Source organism: Sciurus carolinensis, chromosome 9 (assembly GCF_902686445.1).
Source record: "Sciurus carolinensis chromosome 9, mSciCar1.2, whole genome shotgun sequence".
Classification (NCBI taxonomy): domain Eukaryota; kingdom Metazoa; phylum Chordata; class Mammalia; order Rodentia; family Sciuridae; genus Sciurus; species Sciurus carolinensis.
The window spans coordinates 83,530,549-83,550,081 of record NC_062221.1 but is presented as its reverse complement, the minus strand read 5'-3'; the positions used below and the strand labels follow the sequence as shown (position 1 = coordinate 83,550,081).

Genomic DNA, 19,533 nt, shown 5'->3' with positions numbered 1-19,533 from the left:
TTTCCTGGTTGGGATCACAGTTTCATTACAGGCACCATCACAAAATTGGATTCTCAGTCTCCTTCTTCTCAGGCCAGACGGCAGCAACGGGCAGTGGTCCAGTCTATCACAGCACACTGGCAGTGGCATGTGGTGGTCCCCCGGACATCCCATGAACCACAGGCATAACCACAAGCACAACCAGTGACGACCATCCCTGCATGGGTATGTGAGACACTGACATCAGAGCCCTTGGATCTTGAGAACAGGAAGGTCCATCTGAAACCATCTTTCACCCCCATGAAACCCAGGGATAAATATCTAGGTTTTGTAGGGGCTAAAGTTCAGTCAATGTGGACAGTCTGTTTTAAGAATTTAAAAAAATCCCCAAATTACAACAACAAAATTACAGGGTTATGGAAGAGGCTCATGTAAGTTTCCATTTCTTTCAATTAATGATAAATTTTCCTTTGTGAACGCCCCATCACCACCACCAACACGGAGGCATAGACCTAGAGGGACACTAAGGCCATGACTATGACAGGATGGCTGAGGTGAGAAAGGGCTGGTGTGGGGCATAAAAGGGGGAAATAAATGAACAGAAACTCAAGATCCCTCGGTAGCATCCTAAGGAACGGGGAAGGGACAATGTCTCAGAGAAGCAGTCATTATGGCTCAGCCTCAAAGGAACACAAACCTGAACTTGGGGAAGGTACAGGTACTAAGGGGTGGACAGGGAGGGCAGGGGCATCTTACCCACAAGTCTTCCTCACAGGTTACTCACCAGCAGGACAGGAGGACAGTCTACCTGAGTTTGTGATGCTGACACATGAGAGTGTCTTGGTTGCGACGGGGGGTTTATACTCTGAGTAGGAGAGAGAGAGAAGTGTTGCCCATGATCATGCTTTCTCATAATCCCCTTCCAAATCTTCTTCTACCTTGGAGGTGTCACTGTATCCACAATCATAGCTTTTAAAGTTTAGCTTCCTCATTTGTAAAGTGGAAGTAGTAGCTGTTACTTACCTCAAAAAGTGGCTGTGGAAATCAAACTAATCAACATACAGGTATGTTTTATACTTGATTCTTAATGAATGTGCATAAGCACCCTGTAGGGCCTCCTCCTCAGCATCAGGGAAACTTGAGTCAAGAGTTCAAAGGAGGTAGGATAGTTAAGGAAGCCCTGGGCACGAGGACTGACTTAGGATGGGCTCGGGTTGAAATTAGGGTTTAGGAACAGGAGGTGTGAGCAAGGGTGAACCTCCCATTTCCCCAGCTCCGGTAGTTCCCTATACCTCTGAGAGCTTTCTGGATCCTTTTATCCACTACAGAGTCTAAGGAACACTGAGCACTCCCTGGAGTCATCAGCTGCAGAAGGGGGATGAAGATGAGGAGGCAAGAACTAAGCTTCATCTTGCAGGAAGTCAGTGGCCTAGAACTAGAAGGAAAATGGAAAGAAGTTGAGATCTCGGAGCTCCATTCTGGGTGCAAGAGATAGTCTCAAGGGAGCAAGGCTGAAGGAAGAGCATTATCAGCACTGGATCTCTTTGAGCTTTTTGGAAAAGCAGAGAGGGTTTTGGCAATGCAAACTGACTCACCAAAAAGTTCAGAAAAGGTTTGCAAGGACTAGGCAAGCAGCAACTGTTTTTAATACCCTGTGGTATTGACTTTGGCACAATCACCACATAAGTACACAGATAAAAACACTGTCGGCATGCTTCCAGAAAACTGTGCCAGCTGTGGCATGACACACGATTGTGATAAACTCGAGTGTGTTCATGATAAGCGACTGCTGCTTTGGTGCTGGTTCTCTGGCAACAGGAGTGCTCCTGTCTTATTGTCCTCTCTCGCCTCACTTCTTGGCAAACTGATAAGGCCAGCACCTGGGCCTTCTGTTGCCTGTCCCATATTAGAAGGCTCTTGTTTATCCTGCATCAGGAAGTGGTTACTTTGTGGTCTGCTGAGTGAGGACCCTACTTGACACCTGTTCAGACACATCATTATATTGTCCCTGTCTTATCCCATCTGGGCAATTAACAGAAAGTTTGAGAAAACTTGGCTAAAACATAAGGGAGTTTTCTATTTACTTACCCTTTGGGGGGCTCAACAGGGTTATTATTAGCCTGATCATTTTCTCTCTCTTTTTTTCCCCCACAATATTCAACTCACCTTTTGATCTTGGGTCCTCACGGTCATAGGCAGCACGTACCACATCCTCAGCCTCGACCCTGAGCAGGAAGGAAGAATTGAGGCAAAATCATTCTATTTCAGGCTTGACCTTTTCATTTTGGAAGCAAGATTCTTTTTTTCTAGAAGCTCAAAAGGTTTTCTCTTGCATTTAATTCTTCGTTCTGGGTCATATGACATCCCTTTCCACCACAAGTGAGCAGGACTCTCCCACCTCCATCATCTAAGACATGTTTCAAAACCCAAACGATTTCAGATTTTGGAATGATAGATAGTGCCAATTCTGTATTTTATGTCATACCAGCAAGGAGGTCTAAGGCAGCACTCTGTAATCAAATGGATTAATTTATCTGTTACAAAATGTGTGAATATTAACATGGAATAAATAATGGTCAAAAAGAGCCACATAAGTTTTCCTACCAAATGAGTTAGTTTCAAGTTTAGATAAAATATTCTCTACTCTCAGAATATTGTACATTTTAGAATTGTGAATAAGAGATTGAGGAGTTACATATGACCACAAAAAGCATAACTGCTCTGATTCATCATCCAGGTGACCACCATGAATAAATGAGGTTTAAAGAAAAACAAGATGAAGAGGCCAAGAATAGTTGTTGGGTGACCATTCCGGAGTTGGAAAAGCCCACTCTACTTCTGTGTTCAACCTTTCTGCCTCCTTGCTAGAGATGCCCACTATGAGCTGCAATTTATTTTTATTTTTTTTTACAAATTTCTCTCAAGCAAACTTGAGAGTAGGGCCCAGGGATACCAACAAAAGAGAGGCATCCTTAATGACCAAGTAGGAGCTGAGGAAAGGAAGGAGGAATAGAGAACAAGAAAGAGCAGAGACTGGAAATTGGTGTAAAAGTTGGGTAAATTAATTCATTTGTTAATTCAATGAATATTTGTAGAGTTTCTCTAGCTTTGGTGACTCAGCAGTGGGAAATACAGACAAAATCTTTGCCCTCTTGAGACTACATTCTAATGTGGGAGATAAATATACACAACAAACAAGTAGATATATAAGACGTCAGCTACTGAAAAATGCCCTAAGAAAAAATCAACCAAGGCAAGGCAATAGGGTGTACTGGTGTGGCGTTCTACACAGCACAGGTGTTCAGGGAGGGCGTCCCCTTAGAGGAACCAATGACCTGAAGGAGTGAAGGGGAAAGTCGTGGGGAAATCTGGGACCAGTGTTCCAGGCTGAGGGGAAATCAAGTGTGAAGAACCTAAGGCAGGCAACTGTTGGTGTGTTGGAGGAATAGCACCAACGGCAGCATGGCCCACGTGGAGTGAAGTAAGGGACAGATGAGCAAGAAGAGAGGTCGGAGTTTTAACCTGTGCTTGCTTATAGTGAGCTTCTGCACTGCTGTCAGGGCTTTGGGTTTTGTGAATCTGACAGAAAATTATTGAAGAGTTTTTCTTCAGGTGGTTGATGTGAGATTATTTATATTTTAAAAGCTTACTATAAATTGTATGGTGTTTGATTTATTCTGTTATTTTCTCCTTCCCCCCACCTCTCCCACCCCTCTTTTCCCTCTATATAGTCCCTCCTTCCTCCATTCTTGCCCACCTCTAACCCCCCATTATGTGTCATCATCCACTTATCAGCGAGATCATTCATCCTTTGGTTTTTTGAGATTGGCTTATCTCACTTAGCATGATATTCTCCAATTTCATCCATTTGCCTGCAAATGCCATGATTTTATTATTCTTTATGACAGAGTAATATTCCATTGTATATATATGCCACAGTTTCTTTATCCATTCATCCATTGAAAGACATCTAGGTTGGTTCCACAATCTGGCTATTGTGAACTGAGTAGCTATGAACATTGATGTGGCTCTATCTCTGTAGTATGCTGATTTTAAGTCCTTTGGATATAGGCCTAGCAGTGGAAGAGCTGGGTCAAATGATGGTTCCAGTCCAAGCTTTCTGATGAATCTCCATACTGCTTTCCAGAGTGGCTGCACTAATTTGCAGCCTCACCAACAATGTATGAGTGTACCTTTTTCCCCACATCCTCTCCAACACCTATTGTTGCTTGTATTTCTTGATAATTGCCATTCTAATTGGGGCGAGATAGAATCTTAGGGTAGTTTTGATTTGCATTTCGTTTATTACTAGAGATGTTGAACATTTTTCATATGTTTGTTGATTGCTCATAGATCTTCTTCTGTGAAGTGTCCATTTCCTTAGTCCATTTGTTGATTGGATAATTTGTATTCTTGGTGTACAGCTTTTTGAGTTCTTTATAGATTCTGGAAATTAGTGCTCTATCTGAAGTATGAGTGGCAAAGATTTTCTCCCACTCTGTAGGCTCTCTCTTCACATTGCTGATAGTTTCCTTTGCTGAGAGAAAGCTTTTTAGTTTGAATCTATCCCAGTTATTGATTCTTGCTTTTATTTCTTGTGCTATGAGAGTCCTGTTAAGGAAGTCTGATCCTAAGCCAGCATGTTGAAGATTTGGACCTACTTTTTCTTCTATAAGATGCAGGGTCTTTGGTCTGATTCCAAGGTCCTTGATCCATTTTGAGTTGAGTTTTGTGTAGGGTGAGAGATAGGGGTTTAGTTTCATTCTGTTGCATATGGATTTCCAATTTTCCCAGCACCATTTGTTGAAGAGGCTATCTTTTCTCCATTGCACGTTTCTGGCCCCTTTGTCTAGTATGAGAAACTTGTATTTATTTGGGTTTGTGTCCATGTTCTCTCTTCTGTACCATGATCACTTGTCTATTTTGGTGCCAATACCATGCTGTTTTTGTTACTATAGCTTTGTAGTATAGTTGAAGTTCTGGTATTGCGATACCCCCCGCTTCACTCTTCCTGCTAAGGATTACTTTAGCTATTCTGGGTTTCTTTTTCTTCCAGATGAATTTCATAATTTCTTGTTCTATTTCTGTGAGGAACATCATTGGGATTTTAATAGGAATTGCATTGAATCTGTATAGCACTTTAGGTAGTATGGCCATTTTGACAATATTAAATCTGCCTATCTAAGAACATGGGAGATATTTCCATCTTCTAAGGTCTTCCTCAATTTCTTTCGACAATGTTTTGTACTTTTCATCGTAGAGATCTTTTACCTCATTGGTTAGAACGATTCCAAAGTATTTTATTTTCTTTGAGGCTATTGCAAATGGAGTTGTTTTCCTCATTTCCCTTTCAGATGTCTCATCACTTGTGTATAAAAATGCTTTAGATTTATGCATGTTGATTTTATAACCTGAATTTTGCTGAATTCATTGATGATGTCTTGAAGTTTTCTGGAGGAGGTTTTTGGATCCTCTAAATAGAGAATCATGTCATCAGCAAATAGTGACAGCTTAAGTTCCTTTTTTCCTATTCATATCCCTATAATTGCTTTAGTCTGTCTAATTGCTTTGACTAGTATTTCAAGGACAATGTTGAGTAGAAGTGGTGAAAGAGGACATCCCTGTCTTGTTCCCATTTTTAAAGGGAATGCTTTCAGTTTTTCTCCATTAAGAATGATGTTGGGGGGGCGGTCCACGATAGCGGACTAGAGGGTGACTGCATCTCCTGTCGCTCCAGAACCCAGGATTCAAGAAGGGGAGGCATTGAGAGACTCAGACTAAAAGAGACCCACGGAGTGAGTCTCCCCCACCGGGTGAAGCTCGGCCCGGGTGGCAGGCCCAGATAGGGGCGACTTCTCAGAGCAGGGCAGGGCAGCTAGAGTCTTCCCCAGGTAGACCTGCTCCCTCCGGCGGTGGGCTTCTCCCACATGGCCAGCTTCTCAGAGCAGGCCCCACAGTGAGAGCCTTTCTGCACAGAACGAGTTCCAAGTCCTGGAGCCAATGTCAAGCTCCAGCCCGCAGATACCTTCAGGGACCAGAACAGGGCAGCCAGGGACTTCCCCAAGCAGCCCTACTCCCTCTGGCAGCAGGCACCTTTCATGGCCAGCTTCTGGGAGCAGACCACCCAGTGAGAGCCTTTCCACACAGAGACAGTTCCAAGTCCTGGAACCAGTAGTGGGCTAGGGGCAGCTTTCTTCAGAAGCACTGCATTATCAAGTTCCTCCAAGACATCAGGCTACTGAAGGCTGGGAGGTAATACACTGGAAATCTACAGGGACACTATGAGCCAACAGAGGAAATCTGCAATATCTCAGAGTCCCACTGACATCTGACCAATATGAGAAAATAAGGGAAGAAAATGTCCCAAACAAACCTAGATACTATATCAATAAAACCCAATGACAGCACTGCAGAAGAAATGTCAGAAAGGGAGTTCAGAATGTACATAATTAAAACAATCAGGGAAGCAAATGAGGAGATGAAAGAGCAAATGCAGGCATTGAAGGAGGAGATGAAAGAGCAAATGCAGGCATTAAATAATCGCACCAATCAACAGTTAAAAGAGCAAATACGGGAAGCAAGAGATCATTTCAATAAAGAGTTAGAGATACTGAAAAAAAAAACAAACAAACAGAAATCCTTGAAATGAAGGAAACAATAAACCAAGTAAAAAACTCCATAGAAAGCATAACCAATAGGATAGAACACCTAGAAGACAGAACCTCAAACATTGAAGAAAAAATATTTAATCTTGAAAACAAAGTTGACCAAACAGAGAAGATGGTAAGAAATCATGAACAGAATCTACAAGAACCATGGGATATCATGAAAAGGCCGAATTTAAGAATTATTGGGATTGAGGAAGGCTTAGAGAAACAAACCAAAGGAATGAACAATCTATTCAATGAAATAATATCAGAAAATTTCCCAAATCTGAAGAATGAAATGGAAAACCAAGTACAAGAGGCTTATAGGACTCCAAATATACAAAATTACAACAGACTCACACCAAGGCACATTATTATGAAAATACCTAACATACAAAACAAAGATAGAATTTTAAAGGCCGCGAGAGAAAAGAATCAGATTACATTCAGGGGGAAACCAATAAGAATATCAGCAGATTTTTCAATCCAGACCCTAAAAGCTAGAAGGGCCTGGAACAACATTTACCAAGCCCTGAAAGAAAACGGATGCCAACCAAGAATCTTATACCCAGCAAAACTTACTTTCAGATTTGACAACGAAATAAGATTCTTCCATGATAAGCAGAAGCTAAAGGAATTTACAAAAAGAAAGCCAGCATTACAGATATTCTCAGCAAAATATTCCATGAAGAAGAGATGAAAAACAACGATGCAAATCAGCAATGGGAGGAAGTAGCCTAAAGGAATAGCCAAATAAAGGAGAAACCAAATCATGTCAAAAAACAAGAATGAGTCAAATGACTGGGAATACAAATCATATCACAATAATGACCCTGAATGTTAATGACCTGAAGTCATCAATCAAAAGACATAGACTGGCAGATTGGATTAAAAAGAAAAACCCAACAATATGCTGCCTGCAAGAGACTCATCTCATAGAAAGAGATACCCATAGACTAAAGGTGAAAGGATGGGAAAAAACATACCATGCACATGGACACAGCAAAAAAGCTGGAGTATCCATCCTCATTTCAGATAATGTGGACCTCAAGCCAAAGCTAGTCAGAAGGGATAAAGAAGGAAATTACATACTACTTAAGGGAAGCATAAATCAGCAAGACATAACAATCATAAACATCTACGCCCCGAACATTGGCTTATCCATGTACGTGAAACAAATGCTTCTTAATTCCAGAAATCAAATAGACCACAAAACAATAATACTAGGTGATTTTAACACACCTTTCTCACCACTGGATAGATCCTCCAAACAAAAATTGAATAAAGAAACCATAGATCTCAATAACACAATCAACAATTTAGACTTAATGGACATATATAGAATATAACATCCAACAAAGAACGAATACACTTTCTTCTCTGCAGCACATGGATACTTCTCTAAAATAGACCATATTTTATGCCACAAAGTTACTGGTAGCAAATACAAGAAGATAGAGATACTATCTTGTATTCTATCAGATTATAATGGATTGAAATTAGAAATAAATGACAGAATAAATATCAGAAACTTCTCCAATACCTGGACATTAAATAATATGCTATTATATGATGAATGGAAAACAGAAGACATCAGGAGGGAAATAAAAAAATTCTTAGAAGTAAACGAGAACAAAGACACATATCAAAATCTCTGGAACACTATGAAAGCAGTACTTAGAGGAAGATTTATTTCATGGGGCGCATTCAACAAAAGAAGTAGAAATCAACAAATAAACGACTTAACACTACAGCTCAAAGCCCTAGAAAAAGAAGAGCAGCCAACACCAAAAGTAGTAGAAGACAGGAAATAGTTAAACTCAGAGCTGAAATCAAGGAAATCGAAACAAAAGAAACAATTGGAAAAATAAACAAAATAAATAGTTGGTTCTTTGAAAAAATAAACAAAATTGATAAACCCTTAGCCACACTAACAAAGAGAAAGAGAGAGAAAATTCAAATTACTAAAATTCGGAATGAACAAGGAAATATCACAACAGACACGAGTGAAATAAAAACATAATTAGAAGCTATTTTGAAAATCTATACTCCAACAAAACAGAAAAACCTTGAAGACATCAACAAGTTTCTAGAGACATATGAATTACCTAAACTGAACAAGGAGGATATACACAACTTAAATAAACCAATTTCAAGCAATGAAATAGAAGAGATCATCAAAAGCCTACCAACAAAGAAAAGTCCAGGACCAGATGGGTTCTCAGCCGAGTTCTACAAAACCTTTAAAGAAGAGCTCATTCCAATATACTCCTCAAAGTATTCCATGAAATAGAAGAGGAGGGAACCCTCCCAAACTCATTCTATGAGGCCAATATCACCCTGATACCTAAACCAGACAGAGACACATTGAGGAAAGAAAATTTCAGACAAATATCCTTAATGAACATCGATGCAAAAATTCTCAACAAAATCTTAGCAAATCGCATACAAAAATATATTAAAAAGATAGTGCACCACGATCAAGTGGGTTTTTTTCCCGGGGATACAAGGTTGGTTCAACATCCAGAAATCAATAAATGTCATTCACCATATCGACAGACTTAAAGTTAAGAATCACATGATTATTTCAATAGATGCAGAAAAAGCATTCGATAAAATAGAGCATCCCTTCATGCTCAAAACACTAGAAAAAATTGGAGTAGTAGGAACATTCCTTAATATTGTAAAGGCCATCTACGCTAAGCCCATGGCCAATATCATTCTAAATGGTGAAAAACTGAAAGCATTCCCCCTAAGAACTGGAACAAGGCAGGGATGCCCTCTTTCACCACTTCTATTCAACATCTTCCTTAAAACTCTAGCCAGAGCAATTAGACAAACCAAAGAAATTAAAGGGATATGAATTGGAAAAGAAGAACTCAAACTATCCCTGTTTGCTGATGACATGATTATATATTTAGAGGAAACTGGAAATTCCACCAGAAAACTTTAAGAACTCATAAGTGAATTCAGTAAAGTAGCAGGATATAAGAGCAATGCTCATAAATCCAAGGCATTTTTATACATAAGTTATGAATCTTCAGAAAGAGAAATTAGGAAAGCTACCCCATTCAAAATAGCATTGAAAAAATAAGATACTTGGGAATCAATCTCACAAAAGAGGTGAAAGACCTCTATAATGAGAACTACAGAACACTAAAGAAAGAAATTCAAGAACCCTTAGAAGATGGAAAGGTCTCCCATGTTCTTGGATAGGCAGAATTAATATTGTCAAAATGGCCATTCTACCTAAAGTGCTACACAGATTCAATGCAATTCCAATTAAAATCCCAATGATGTACCTTACAGAAATAGAGCAAGGAATTATGAAATTCATCTGGAAGAATAAAAAACCCAGAATAGCTAAAGCAATCCTCAGTAGAAAGAGCGAAGCAAGGGTTATCACAATACCAGATCTTCAACTCTATTACAAAGCAATAGTAACAAAAACAGCATGGTATTGGTACCAAAATAGACAGGTAGATCAATGGTACAGAATAGAGGACATGGACACAAACCCAAATAAATACAATTTTCTCATACTAGACAAAGGGGCCAAAAATATGCAATGGAGAAAAGATAGCCTCTTCAACAAATAGTGCTGGGAAAACTGGAAAACCATATGCAATAGAATGAAATTAAACCCCTATCTCTCACCCTGCACAAAACTCAACTCAAAATGGATCAAGGACCTCGGAATCAGACCAAAGACCCTGCATCTTATGGAAGAAAAAGTAGGTCCAAATCTTCAACTTTTTTGCTTAGGATCAGACTTCCTTAACAGGACTCCCATAGCACAAGAAATAAAAGCAAGAATCAACAACTGGGATAGATTCAAAATAAAAAGCTTTCTCTCAGCAAAGGAAACTGTCAGTAATGTGAAGAGAGAGCCTACAGAGTCAGAGAATATCTTTGCCACTCATACTTCAGATAGAGCACTAATTTCCAGAATCTATAAAGAACTCAAAAAACTCTACACCAAGAATACAAATAACCCAATCAACAAATGGTCTAAGGAAATGAACAGACACTTCACAGAAGAAGATATACTAATAATCAACAGATATATGAAAAATGTTCAACATATTTAGTAATAAAAGAAATGCAAATCAAAACTACCCTAAGATTCCATCTCACCCAATTAGAATGGAGATTATCAAGAACACAAGCAACAATAGGTGTTGGCTAGGATGTGGGGAAAGAGGTACACTCATACATTGCTGGTGGGGTTGCAAATTAGTGCAGCCACTCTGGAAAGCAGTATGGAGATTCCTCAGAAAGCTTGGAATGGAACCACCATTTGACCCAGCTATCCCATTCCTTGGCCTATACCCAAAGGACTTACAATCAGCATACTACAGAGATACAGCCACATCAATGTTCATTGCTGCTCAATTCACCATAGCCAGATTGGAACCAACCTAGATGTCCTTCAGTTGATGAATGGATAAAGAAACTGTGGCATATATATATATATATATATATATATATATATATATATATATACACAATGGAATATTACTCAGCCATAAAGAATGATAAAATTATGGCATTTGCAGGCAAATGGATGAAATTGGAGAATATCTTGCTAAGTGAGATAAGCCAATCTCAAAAAAGTAAAGGACGAATGATCTCTCTGATAAGCAGATGAGGACATATAATGGGGGGTGGGAGGGGTTAGCGTTAGGGTTAGGGTTAGGTTTAGGATTAGGTTTAAGGAGGGTGGTACGAATGGAGGAAGGAATGACTGTATAGAGGGAAAAGAGGGGTGGGAGGGATCAGGGGGAGGGGAAAAAAATAACAGAGTGAATCAAACAACATTACCATATGTAAGTTTATGATTACACAAATGGTATGCCATGACTGCATGTACAAATAGAGAAACAACATGTATCTCATTTGTTTACAATAAAAAAAAAAAGAATGATGTTGGCTGTGGGCTTAGCATAAATAGCCTTTACAATGTTCAGGTATGTTCCTACTATCCCTATTTTTTCTAGTGTTTTGAGCATGAAGGGGTGTTGTATTTTGTCGAACGCTTTTTCTGCGTCAATTGAAATAACCATATGATTCTTATCCTTAAGTCTAGTGACATGATGGATTACGTTTATTGATTTATGGATGTTAAACCATCCTTGCATTCCAGGGATGAACCCCACTTGATCGTGGTGCACAATTTTCTTAATATGTTTTTGGATATGTTTGCCAGTATTTTGTTAAGGATCTTTGCATCTATATTCATCAAGGATATTAGTCCAAAATTTTCTTTCCTTGATATGTCTTTGCCTATTTTGGGTATGAGGGTGATATTAGCTTCATAGAATGAGTTTGGTAGGGTACCCTCCTTTTCTATTTCCTGGAATACTTTGAGAAGTACTGGAATGAGTTCTTTGAAGGTCTTGTAGAACTCAGCTGAGAATTTGTCTGGTCCTGGGCTTTTCTTGGATGGTAGGTTTTTAATGTCTTCTTCTATTTCATTGCTTGATATTGATCTGTTTAAATTGTGAATGTCCTCCTGGTTCAGTTTGGGCAGAGCATATGTCTCTAGAAATTTGTCAATGTCTTCGGTAGTTTCTATTTTGTTGGAATACAGATTTTCAAAGTAACTTCTCATTATGTTATGTATTTCAGTGGTGTCTGTTGTGATATTTCCTTTTTCATCACGAATTTTAGTAATTTGAGTTTTCTCTCTTCTTCTCACCTTTCTTCAAACACTATTACCCTTTGTAAATGTATGATTACACAAATGGTATGCCTTTACTTCATGTACAAACAGAAACAACATGTATCCCATTTTTTAATAATAAAAAATAAATTAAAAAAAGAAAAGAAAAAAGGTAACCAGCAACTTATGCTTGCCTTGATAATTGAAATAATTGCATAACTGTTTAAGAGGGAACTCAAGTATAATTAAGGTTATTTGGAGAGTTTATTCTCATTCCATTTATCTGTGCATGCAACAGTAGCATAAATATCAATATATTTATAATAAGCTATGTATTTGTGTATTATATACATATATGTGTATGTATATATAAATAGAGTGTATGGGTATGCATGTACATTTCATGTATATTCCAAAATATTGATAGTCATTAGTACTATGGTGCTTGATGTTGATATTCTAAATGATCTTGGATTTTTTCTCTGTGTTATTATGGTTATAATCAGAAATCACAGATTTAAAATGAACTCTTAAAAAAAAAAAAAGCTTACTATCACCACTGTGGAAGAGTCTGTGGATGGGAATCAGGTAAGTAGGGAAACCAGTTAGCAGCAGGATTTTACAATTTCCAGGTTTCAGATGGGAATTGGGGAAGGAATGTGGACTGGATAGATTTGGTTCAACAGAAGGTTGAGCCTTCATAGGGTTTACTGGATGTGGGTGTAAGAGAAAAAGAGAAATGAGAGATCCAGGTGATTGTTCTGCACAGCGCATTGAAGAGTAATGCTATTTACTGAAATGAAGTTCTCTATGGGGAGAGTAGATATGGCGGAAAACTTAAATCATATTTGATCATGTCAATTTAATCTGCCTCTTAGGCATCCAGGTGCAGTTGTAGCATAAGAATTAGGCACACAAATCTGCTGTTCAAATAGGCGAGTCAGTGATGATATTAATTTAAGAGAATCAGTACACAGCTGGACCTACTAAGATTTTCTAACAGAAAAACAGAAACCTCTCTTTATTATTTATGAATCAGGTAAAGCAAGTAATAGTCTGAACGTGAATGACTACAAGAATATAGATTTAGATATATGAATTGAATCACAGTGACCAGTCAGTTTTTGGGGATGGCAAAGATTGAAGGAGAGTTAAATGGGGTAAATGAGACTGGACAATAGGGATACTGACCATCACTTCTGGGGAACATTTTTAGTCCAGCATATTTGGCACATAAGGAGTCACTTTTTGACGCACCTGTCCTATATGTAACAGAATTATTGTCAGTAGTAATTACATAATGACTAGTTAAGATCACTAGACTTGATTCAATCTATGGTTTTGGGACTAAAAAAAAAACTGTCAAAAAGAAAAAAATCAATCTTAAAAATATCAGTGGAATTCATTACAATATTTCACATGTGACCTGACGTTTGTACTTATCAAAAATATCATATCACCTGGTTTTCACTGTTTCAATTTTAATTTTAAACACATTAAATCCACATAATCATACAGAATGGTCATGTAAATGTAATTCAATTTCTGTTAATTTGTTTTTGCAATCAGTGGACTATATTTATTTAGAATCTACTGTTTAAATATAGGAATATATTATAGTACAGGGATGGGGAACACAAGATATGAGAAGCAAATAGTTTGAGTTGTTATTAATTTTTGAAATGAAGGTGGATAGCTGAGGCTGAGTATATAGGGGCACTTGTCTAACTGAAATTTCTTGAATTAACTGCCATGTAGAACACAATGTTTATCAGAAGATAAATAAGAAAAACGTGCTAATCTGAAGCTTTAAATACATATGACTAAAACTCAATATTTGCCAATTGTTTAGAACTTAGATTAACAATGTTTTGGGGCAAAGGATTATTTTACCATTGGTACTATTTAGAATTACCAAGTATTGTGATAATAAAAATTGGATTAAATTTTCTTACTCTTACCCTTACTTTAAAATTCTCTAAAAATGATGTACCCTACATGTTGCCAACATGCTCACCCTTAGTAGTTCTCTGCTAATGATACAAGGACATTGCCTGGGATTGACCATTCTATTCAATCTCAGCAATCCTGGAAAAATGTTCATAAAGTCCTACATAGAAAGAGTGGGAAAAGAGTTTTCATTCCTCCATAATTTGTAGATAAACTAAGTACAGTCTTTAAACATTCTTCTGTCCCCTATAGCTACCTTCTTTTCTAAAAGTGCACTGTTTTCCTAAAGACCGTAGTTATATGCAGTTATCTGTTTAATCTTTATTCCCTACCCCTAGTCTCCACTTATTATTTTGTATCTTATTTTATATGATCGTCCACCGCCCACGGGGACAATCATAACGCGTACGCTCTTCTTGATCACAGGAACCAAAAGCTTTATTCCACAAGTCTCAGACTTATATTGAGAACATCAGCCTATCAGAGAGTAGACTACCAGGAAAGTCAGTCTATCAAGGAACAGTCTCCAGGGAGATACCAGGATCGCCTCATGTACAACAGCCAACCAGAGTTACTTCCTGAAACTTGTTTACGAGTGCAGCTATGTCTGGCAAGCTGCCAGGGGCCATCTTAGAGATCAGGGCACGGTGTGGCTCTGGGGCCCTCAGAGCCTGCCCCTGACAATTTTATATGAATGAAGTTTGAAAGGTTGTTAGCATAGGGTTGCAGCTTCAAAAAGGGACCATAAAGTTGAACCTGGGCAACTGGAAAGTTAAAGGCAGAGAAGATAAGGAAGAAGTTGACAGGGTCATCCATCAGGGTAAGCTGTAACTGCCCAGCACTGTTTTGTAATGACTCCCATTGTATGTGGGATCAAAAGTCTTCAGAGTGGAATGTAGAACTCCAAAAGGTGTGTAAGACTATCCCTGGAGTTACAAGAAGTAAATATTAGATCTTTCATTTTTATTTATCTTTTCATTATCTAACATTTTCTGTTTTTGTATTTATTTTATAGTGAACAGAATGTTATTACATTTGAATATAGGGTTAGTTTTTAAAACTCATGGTACATCTAGAAAAAAAAAATAGACCCAGAAACAAATAAGTTTCTAAGCTATGTTTTTGGCTAGAATTGAGGAGCTCTCTGATGAGACACCACAATGCTGATCATTTTTGATATTTAACAAAAATGAACCTTGTTGACTCATATATGTTAGATATTTCATGACAAATCAAATGGATATTAGGTATAAATTTGAGAATCTAAATTTGTATTCTAATTCAAATCAGAGGTTAATTCATTCTGGATAGAAATTAGCCATAGATTCTTTTGGATTAGAGTAAAATATCCCTCAGAAATGATGTTGGAATCTGCTCAAGGGTTGTATAAAACCTGATTAAGACTCAGAATTCTGCACCACCAGCAGAGGGAAAAATGGGTCTATAAAACTTGATGAATGAATGCTTTCAATTTGTGGTGAAAGCTTAAAGGATCCTTACTCCCCAAGGCTTCGATCAGGTACAAGTCTCTTAAAGAAGACGGCATTCCAATAGCCAAAAAGAACGCCCCAGAGTGGCTGAGTGAATTGATTTGTCCAACACTGTTCCTTCTTAAAATGTTAGAAAATGTCTAATAAAGACATTTATTAGGCATGTATTCTTGACAGTAGTCACAGAAGGTTAATTGTGGTTACTTGTCTTTTAAGTTCAACTGTTGGGTGTGACCAATTTTAGGTACATTTCACATTTATGTGGCCTATTGGCCATAAAAGAGTGAAGTCAGGTAAATCATGAAGCTAAAAATGTTTTATGCAATACCATAAAAATTAAAATAAAATAGCAAAATGATTCCTTTTTCTGGATGCACGGGTGCTGGAGAATGGGAGATGCACAGATTCAGTCTTACAGGTTATATTCTCCTCAAGAAAGCTGTTTTCAAAACCAGATGTCTGATGATGGATGTTGACTCTCTCCTCTCCTACTGGGTAATTGATATTTATTATAAAACTAAACAGGAGCAAGCCAGGTTTGGGGAAAAGAATTCTGACAACTGCTAGTTTCAATATTCAATTTTTCACAGTTCATCTCCTCCAACCAAACTCCTCATGGGTGTTACACTTGTTGACATGTTCCTCTGCAATCAGTTTCCATTATTATTTTGTCTCTTCCATGCTGAGCCCTGGCCAAAAGCCATGATCTGGGAATGAGACTGCAAAGCTGTGTTATCAATTAGACCATGATCTTTTGTCACATACACAAACCTGGGATGGCGTCCATAGATTAGAATCTAGGAGTTAGCTTTGCTTTGAGGGCCTCTTCCTTTCCTTGCTGCATTTCCTCTCTGGAGTTAAGAATTTCCAACACAGAATTAAGGAACAATTTAAACCACTTGCTCTTACTGAAGTTGACTGACGCCTATCGACACAGGTGACCTTGGTATTCTCTGTTGGCATCAAGGTTTGGCACAAGGCTCCATGGTGACTGAGCTTTCCTTAGTCCTGATAGCCTCCAATTTTTGTTGGTCCTCTGAGTTCTTATTCACTTCCCTCTTCTGGCATGAAAATAATAGATTATGCTTTCACAAATCTGACAGGAGCCCAGGATATTTGGGAGATTGTCACTCTTTGCTGGCATGGGACCCTGACCAATTGCTATTTGTGGGGACTGGCCTGGCAGTCTAGTGCAGTGATTGGAGGTCTGGGCAATATGTGGTTCAAGAGCTAAAAAGCTGAAGGTTGGTTGTAACCCATGCTTTTGGAGAAATGTATTTATAAAGTTCCAAGCATGGCAATTGGACCATAATCAGATCCCAAGCAATCAGGAGTTGAGCAGATCCTGAGACAAGGTGAATGTAAACAGAAGGCTGGGAACAAAGGAAGAAGGTCTAACAGTACAAAACTTGCAAATTTTGGTTGAAGAGCTTGACTTGCTCAATATTTTGAAAATAACTTAGCTGTCCACAGTTAACCATAGGGAATTTCCCTTTAAAAGTCAGACTTTTATCTCCTCTTGCAGTTGCCCAACCCAAGCAAGGGAAGACTGTGTACTCTCTGGAGCTTGCTCATCAATCATTTAGCTTACCCCAGAGGAAAATGATCATTCCAGATTTGCATTTCTTGATATTTAATTTCCATTTTCCTTTCCATTTTCCTGGTAAGCATACAAGGAACACATACTATCCTTCCCTCTGTTTTCTTTCTGAGAGATGTTTTATTAATGAAATTATGGACAGTTTTCTAAGAAACAGAGAAATCCAACTGAAATTTTTTTTATGGTATTGAAGTTTGAACCCAAGGCCTGGCACATGCTAAGCAAGCATTCTACCACTGAGCTATATCCCCAAATTTGACATTTCTGATATTGCCCCTATCCCTGCTATGATTATTTTCCCCAAATTCTTTCTCCAAATCTCTGCTCTTGGGGAAGAAATAACATTTTAAAGCCCATGCTTGGCCGTAGTGTCACACTTTGAAGTGTCCAAATAATTTTTAAAAAATCTTTTAACATCCTTTGCATTTCCATGATAGCTTTCATATTCTTAGTACTTGTTAATTATTTTTCATATTCATTTATCAAAACACATATTCATTGAGTAACTATTAAGGGGTCAGGTATTGGATCACCAATAAAAAGACACAGTCTGCTCTTGTGGAGATTATGGTATGGGGGAGAGAAAAATTAAATATTATAAAAATATTCACAGGAAAAACTACATATTTACCATTTGTTAAGGCTTTAGTGAAAGGGTGGGGGAATCTCCCCTAGGGAAGTGACATTGGCAAGACTTGAAGATGAATAGAATAGCCTGGTGTTCTACTCCCAGTAGGAAACAGCCAAGCTGGGGTAGGAGGGAAACAACTCTCTGAAATACTACTCTACTGGTTAGGACACTTCTAGATAGAACTGGATTTTTCCAAACTAAGTTAATGGGCCTATTAGATTATTTTTAGAATACTCAAAAATGCCTGGAATCTCATCCAGGAATGGAGAAAGAGTAAGTCTAGAAATGCAGGTTGCAAGGTCAATGGGAGAAGGAATAAAATTGCCTCAGGATTCTTTTCTATCAGATCATACTCATTCACTTAAAGAGCTAGGGAGTATTTTGTGTTGAAGATTTGCATTTCAAAGCCCTAGCTACCATGTGGAGAATGGATTAGAAAGAATCGAGAACACTTTTTGGCAGAGGCTAGGAGTGATTAATAATCCTGGAGGAGGGTAATAGTAGGACAGTTGTAAGAGGTGCAGACACTTGAGACATAAATATAAATACATAAAAAACTGCTTATGAATTCGGTGATGCTGTTAACATGTTTGCATTTATTATACCAGCATCTTTATGCATTTGAAAATAGTCAAATATTTTGTGGTAGTTTGGGTCCTCTGAGGTCCAATTATCCAGGTGGGATTAAAGACACTAAGATTTTTATTATGGGCCACATTTGAGGAAAGGAAAAAGGGCAAGGGACAGGGCAGACTGGGTGAGCTGTGACACTGTGATGCAAGTCTGACCTATAGTGAAGGAAGACTGAGTGGCAGCACCCCAACATGCACTGTGGGCATCAAGGGGTCTTTGAACCAAAGCTGGCCCACAAATAAGGCCCATCTCCCAGGAGTGGGTCTGCCTTGTTATACCCTCTGTGCTCCATCTGGACAAATAATAGTTCAAGGACTGTGATAAGAATTAATTTTGTGCAAAATTATTATGGTAGCTTGGGTATAACATTTAGCAAATGTTCATTATATTATCTCTATTAATAAATTATATTGTTGCATTATCGTCCTCTTCCAAATCAAACTTCAGTAATTCAGCTGTTGGTCAATAGGCTATTGGGTTTGAACTGGCTTATTTGAGGATGAAGAAACAAGTTCTTTTTTGTTTCCTGCCTTCCCAAGGTGGTTATTTGGTTTGAAAGATGAAGCCTCAAAGTGTTATCTCATGTAGTATGTCTTCAAGGCCAAGACAGTTCAGAAATCATACCCAAACTCAGAAACAAGCAATAATCTCATACCCAAACACACTCTTTTTTCCAGAAATTATTGATAAAATGCAACAATTTACATTCATGTAATAAAAATAGGAGTGTCTAATCACATATTTAACTTCCAGTTCTTTCCTCTATGCTTACATATTACTTATTTTGGGTTTTCAAAAAGCAAATTTTCTCCTTCAGTGCTGGAAATAACAATCATTAAACTGAATGCACTTTAATTTTTCCAGTCCTGCTCTGGTGCTACCTTAAAAATTAGCTTTGTGTCTGATGTATCAGGACCCCCTCATTGAAAGCAGACTTT

At 38.2% G+C, this 19,533-nt stretch overlaps 1 protein-coding gene across 1 annotated transcript; it reads right to left on the bottom strand.

The window, feature by feature from the left end:
• Window positions 1–68: 68 nt before the first annotated feature.
• Retnlb (resistin like beta) lies at window positions 69–1,389 on the bottom strand. The gene is made up of 3 exons (XM_047565374.1): window positions 1,272–1,389; window positions 764–844; window positions 69–196 (listed from the first exon to the last, which is right to left on the bottom strand). The coding sequence occupies exons 1-3, from the start codon at window positions 1,387–1,389 to the stop codon at window positions 69–71; spliced, it is 327 nt and encodes a 108-aa protein (XP_047421330.1).
• Window positions 1,390–19,533: the final 18,144 nt, after the last annotated feature.

Coding starts and splice junctions, on each gene's coding strand:
- Retnlb (XM_047565374.1), bottom strand. CDS start 1,389: ATGAAGCTTAGTTCTTGCCTCCTCATCTTCATCCCCCTTCTGCAGCTG. Junction 845..1,271: donor GATCCAGAAAGCTCTCAGAG/GTATAGGGAACT, acceptor TCTCCTACTCAG/AGTATAAACCCCCCGTCGCA. Junction 197..763: donor ACTGTCCTCCTGTCCTGCTG/GTGAGTAACCTG, acceptor ATACCCATGCAG/GGATGGTCGTCACTGGTTGT.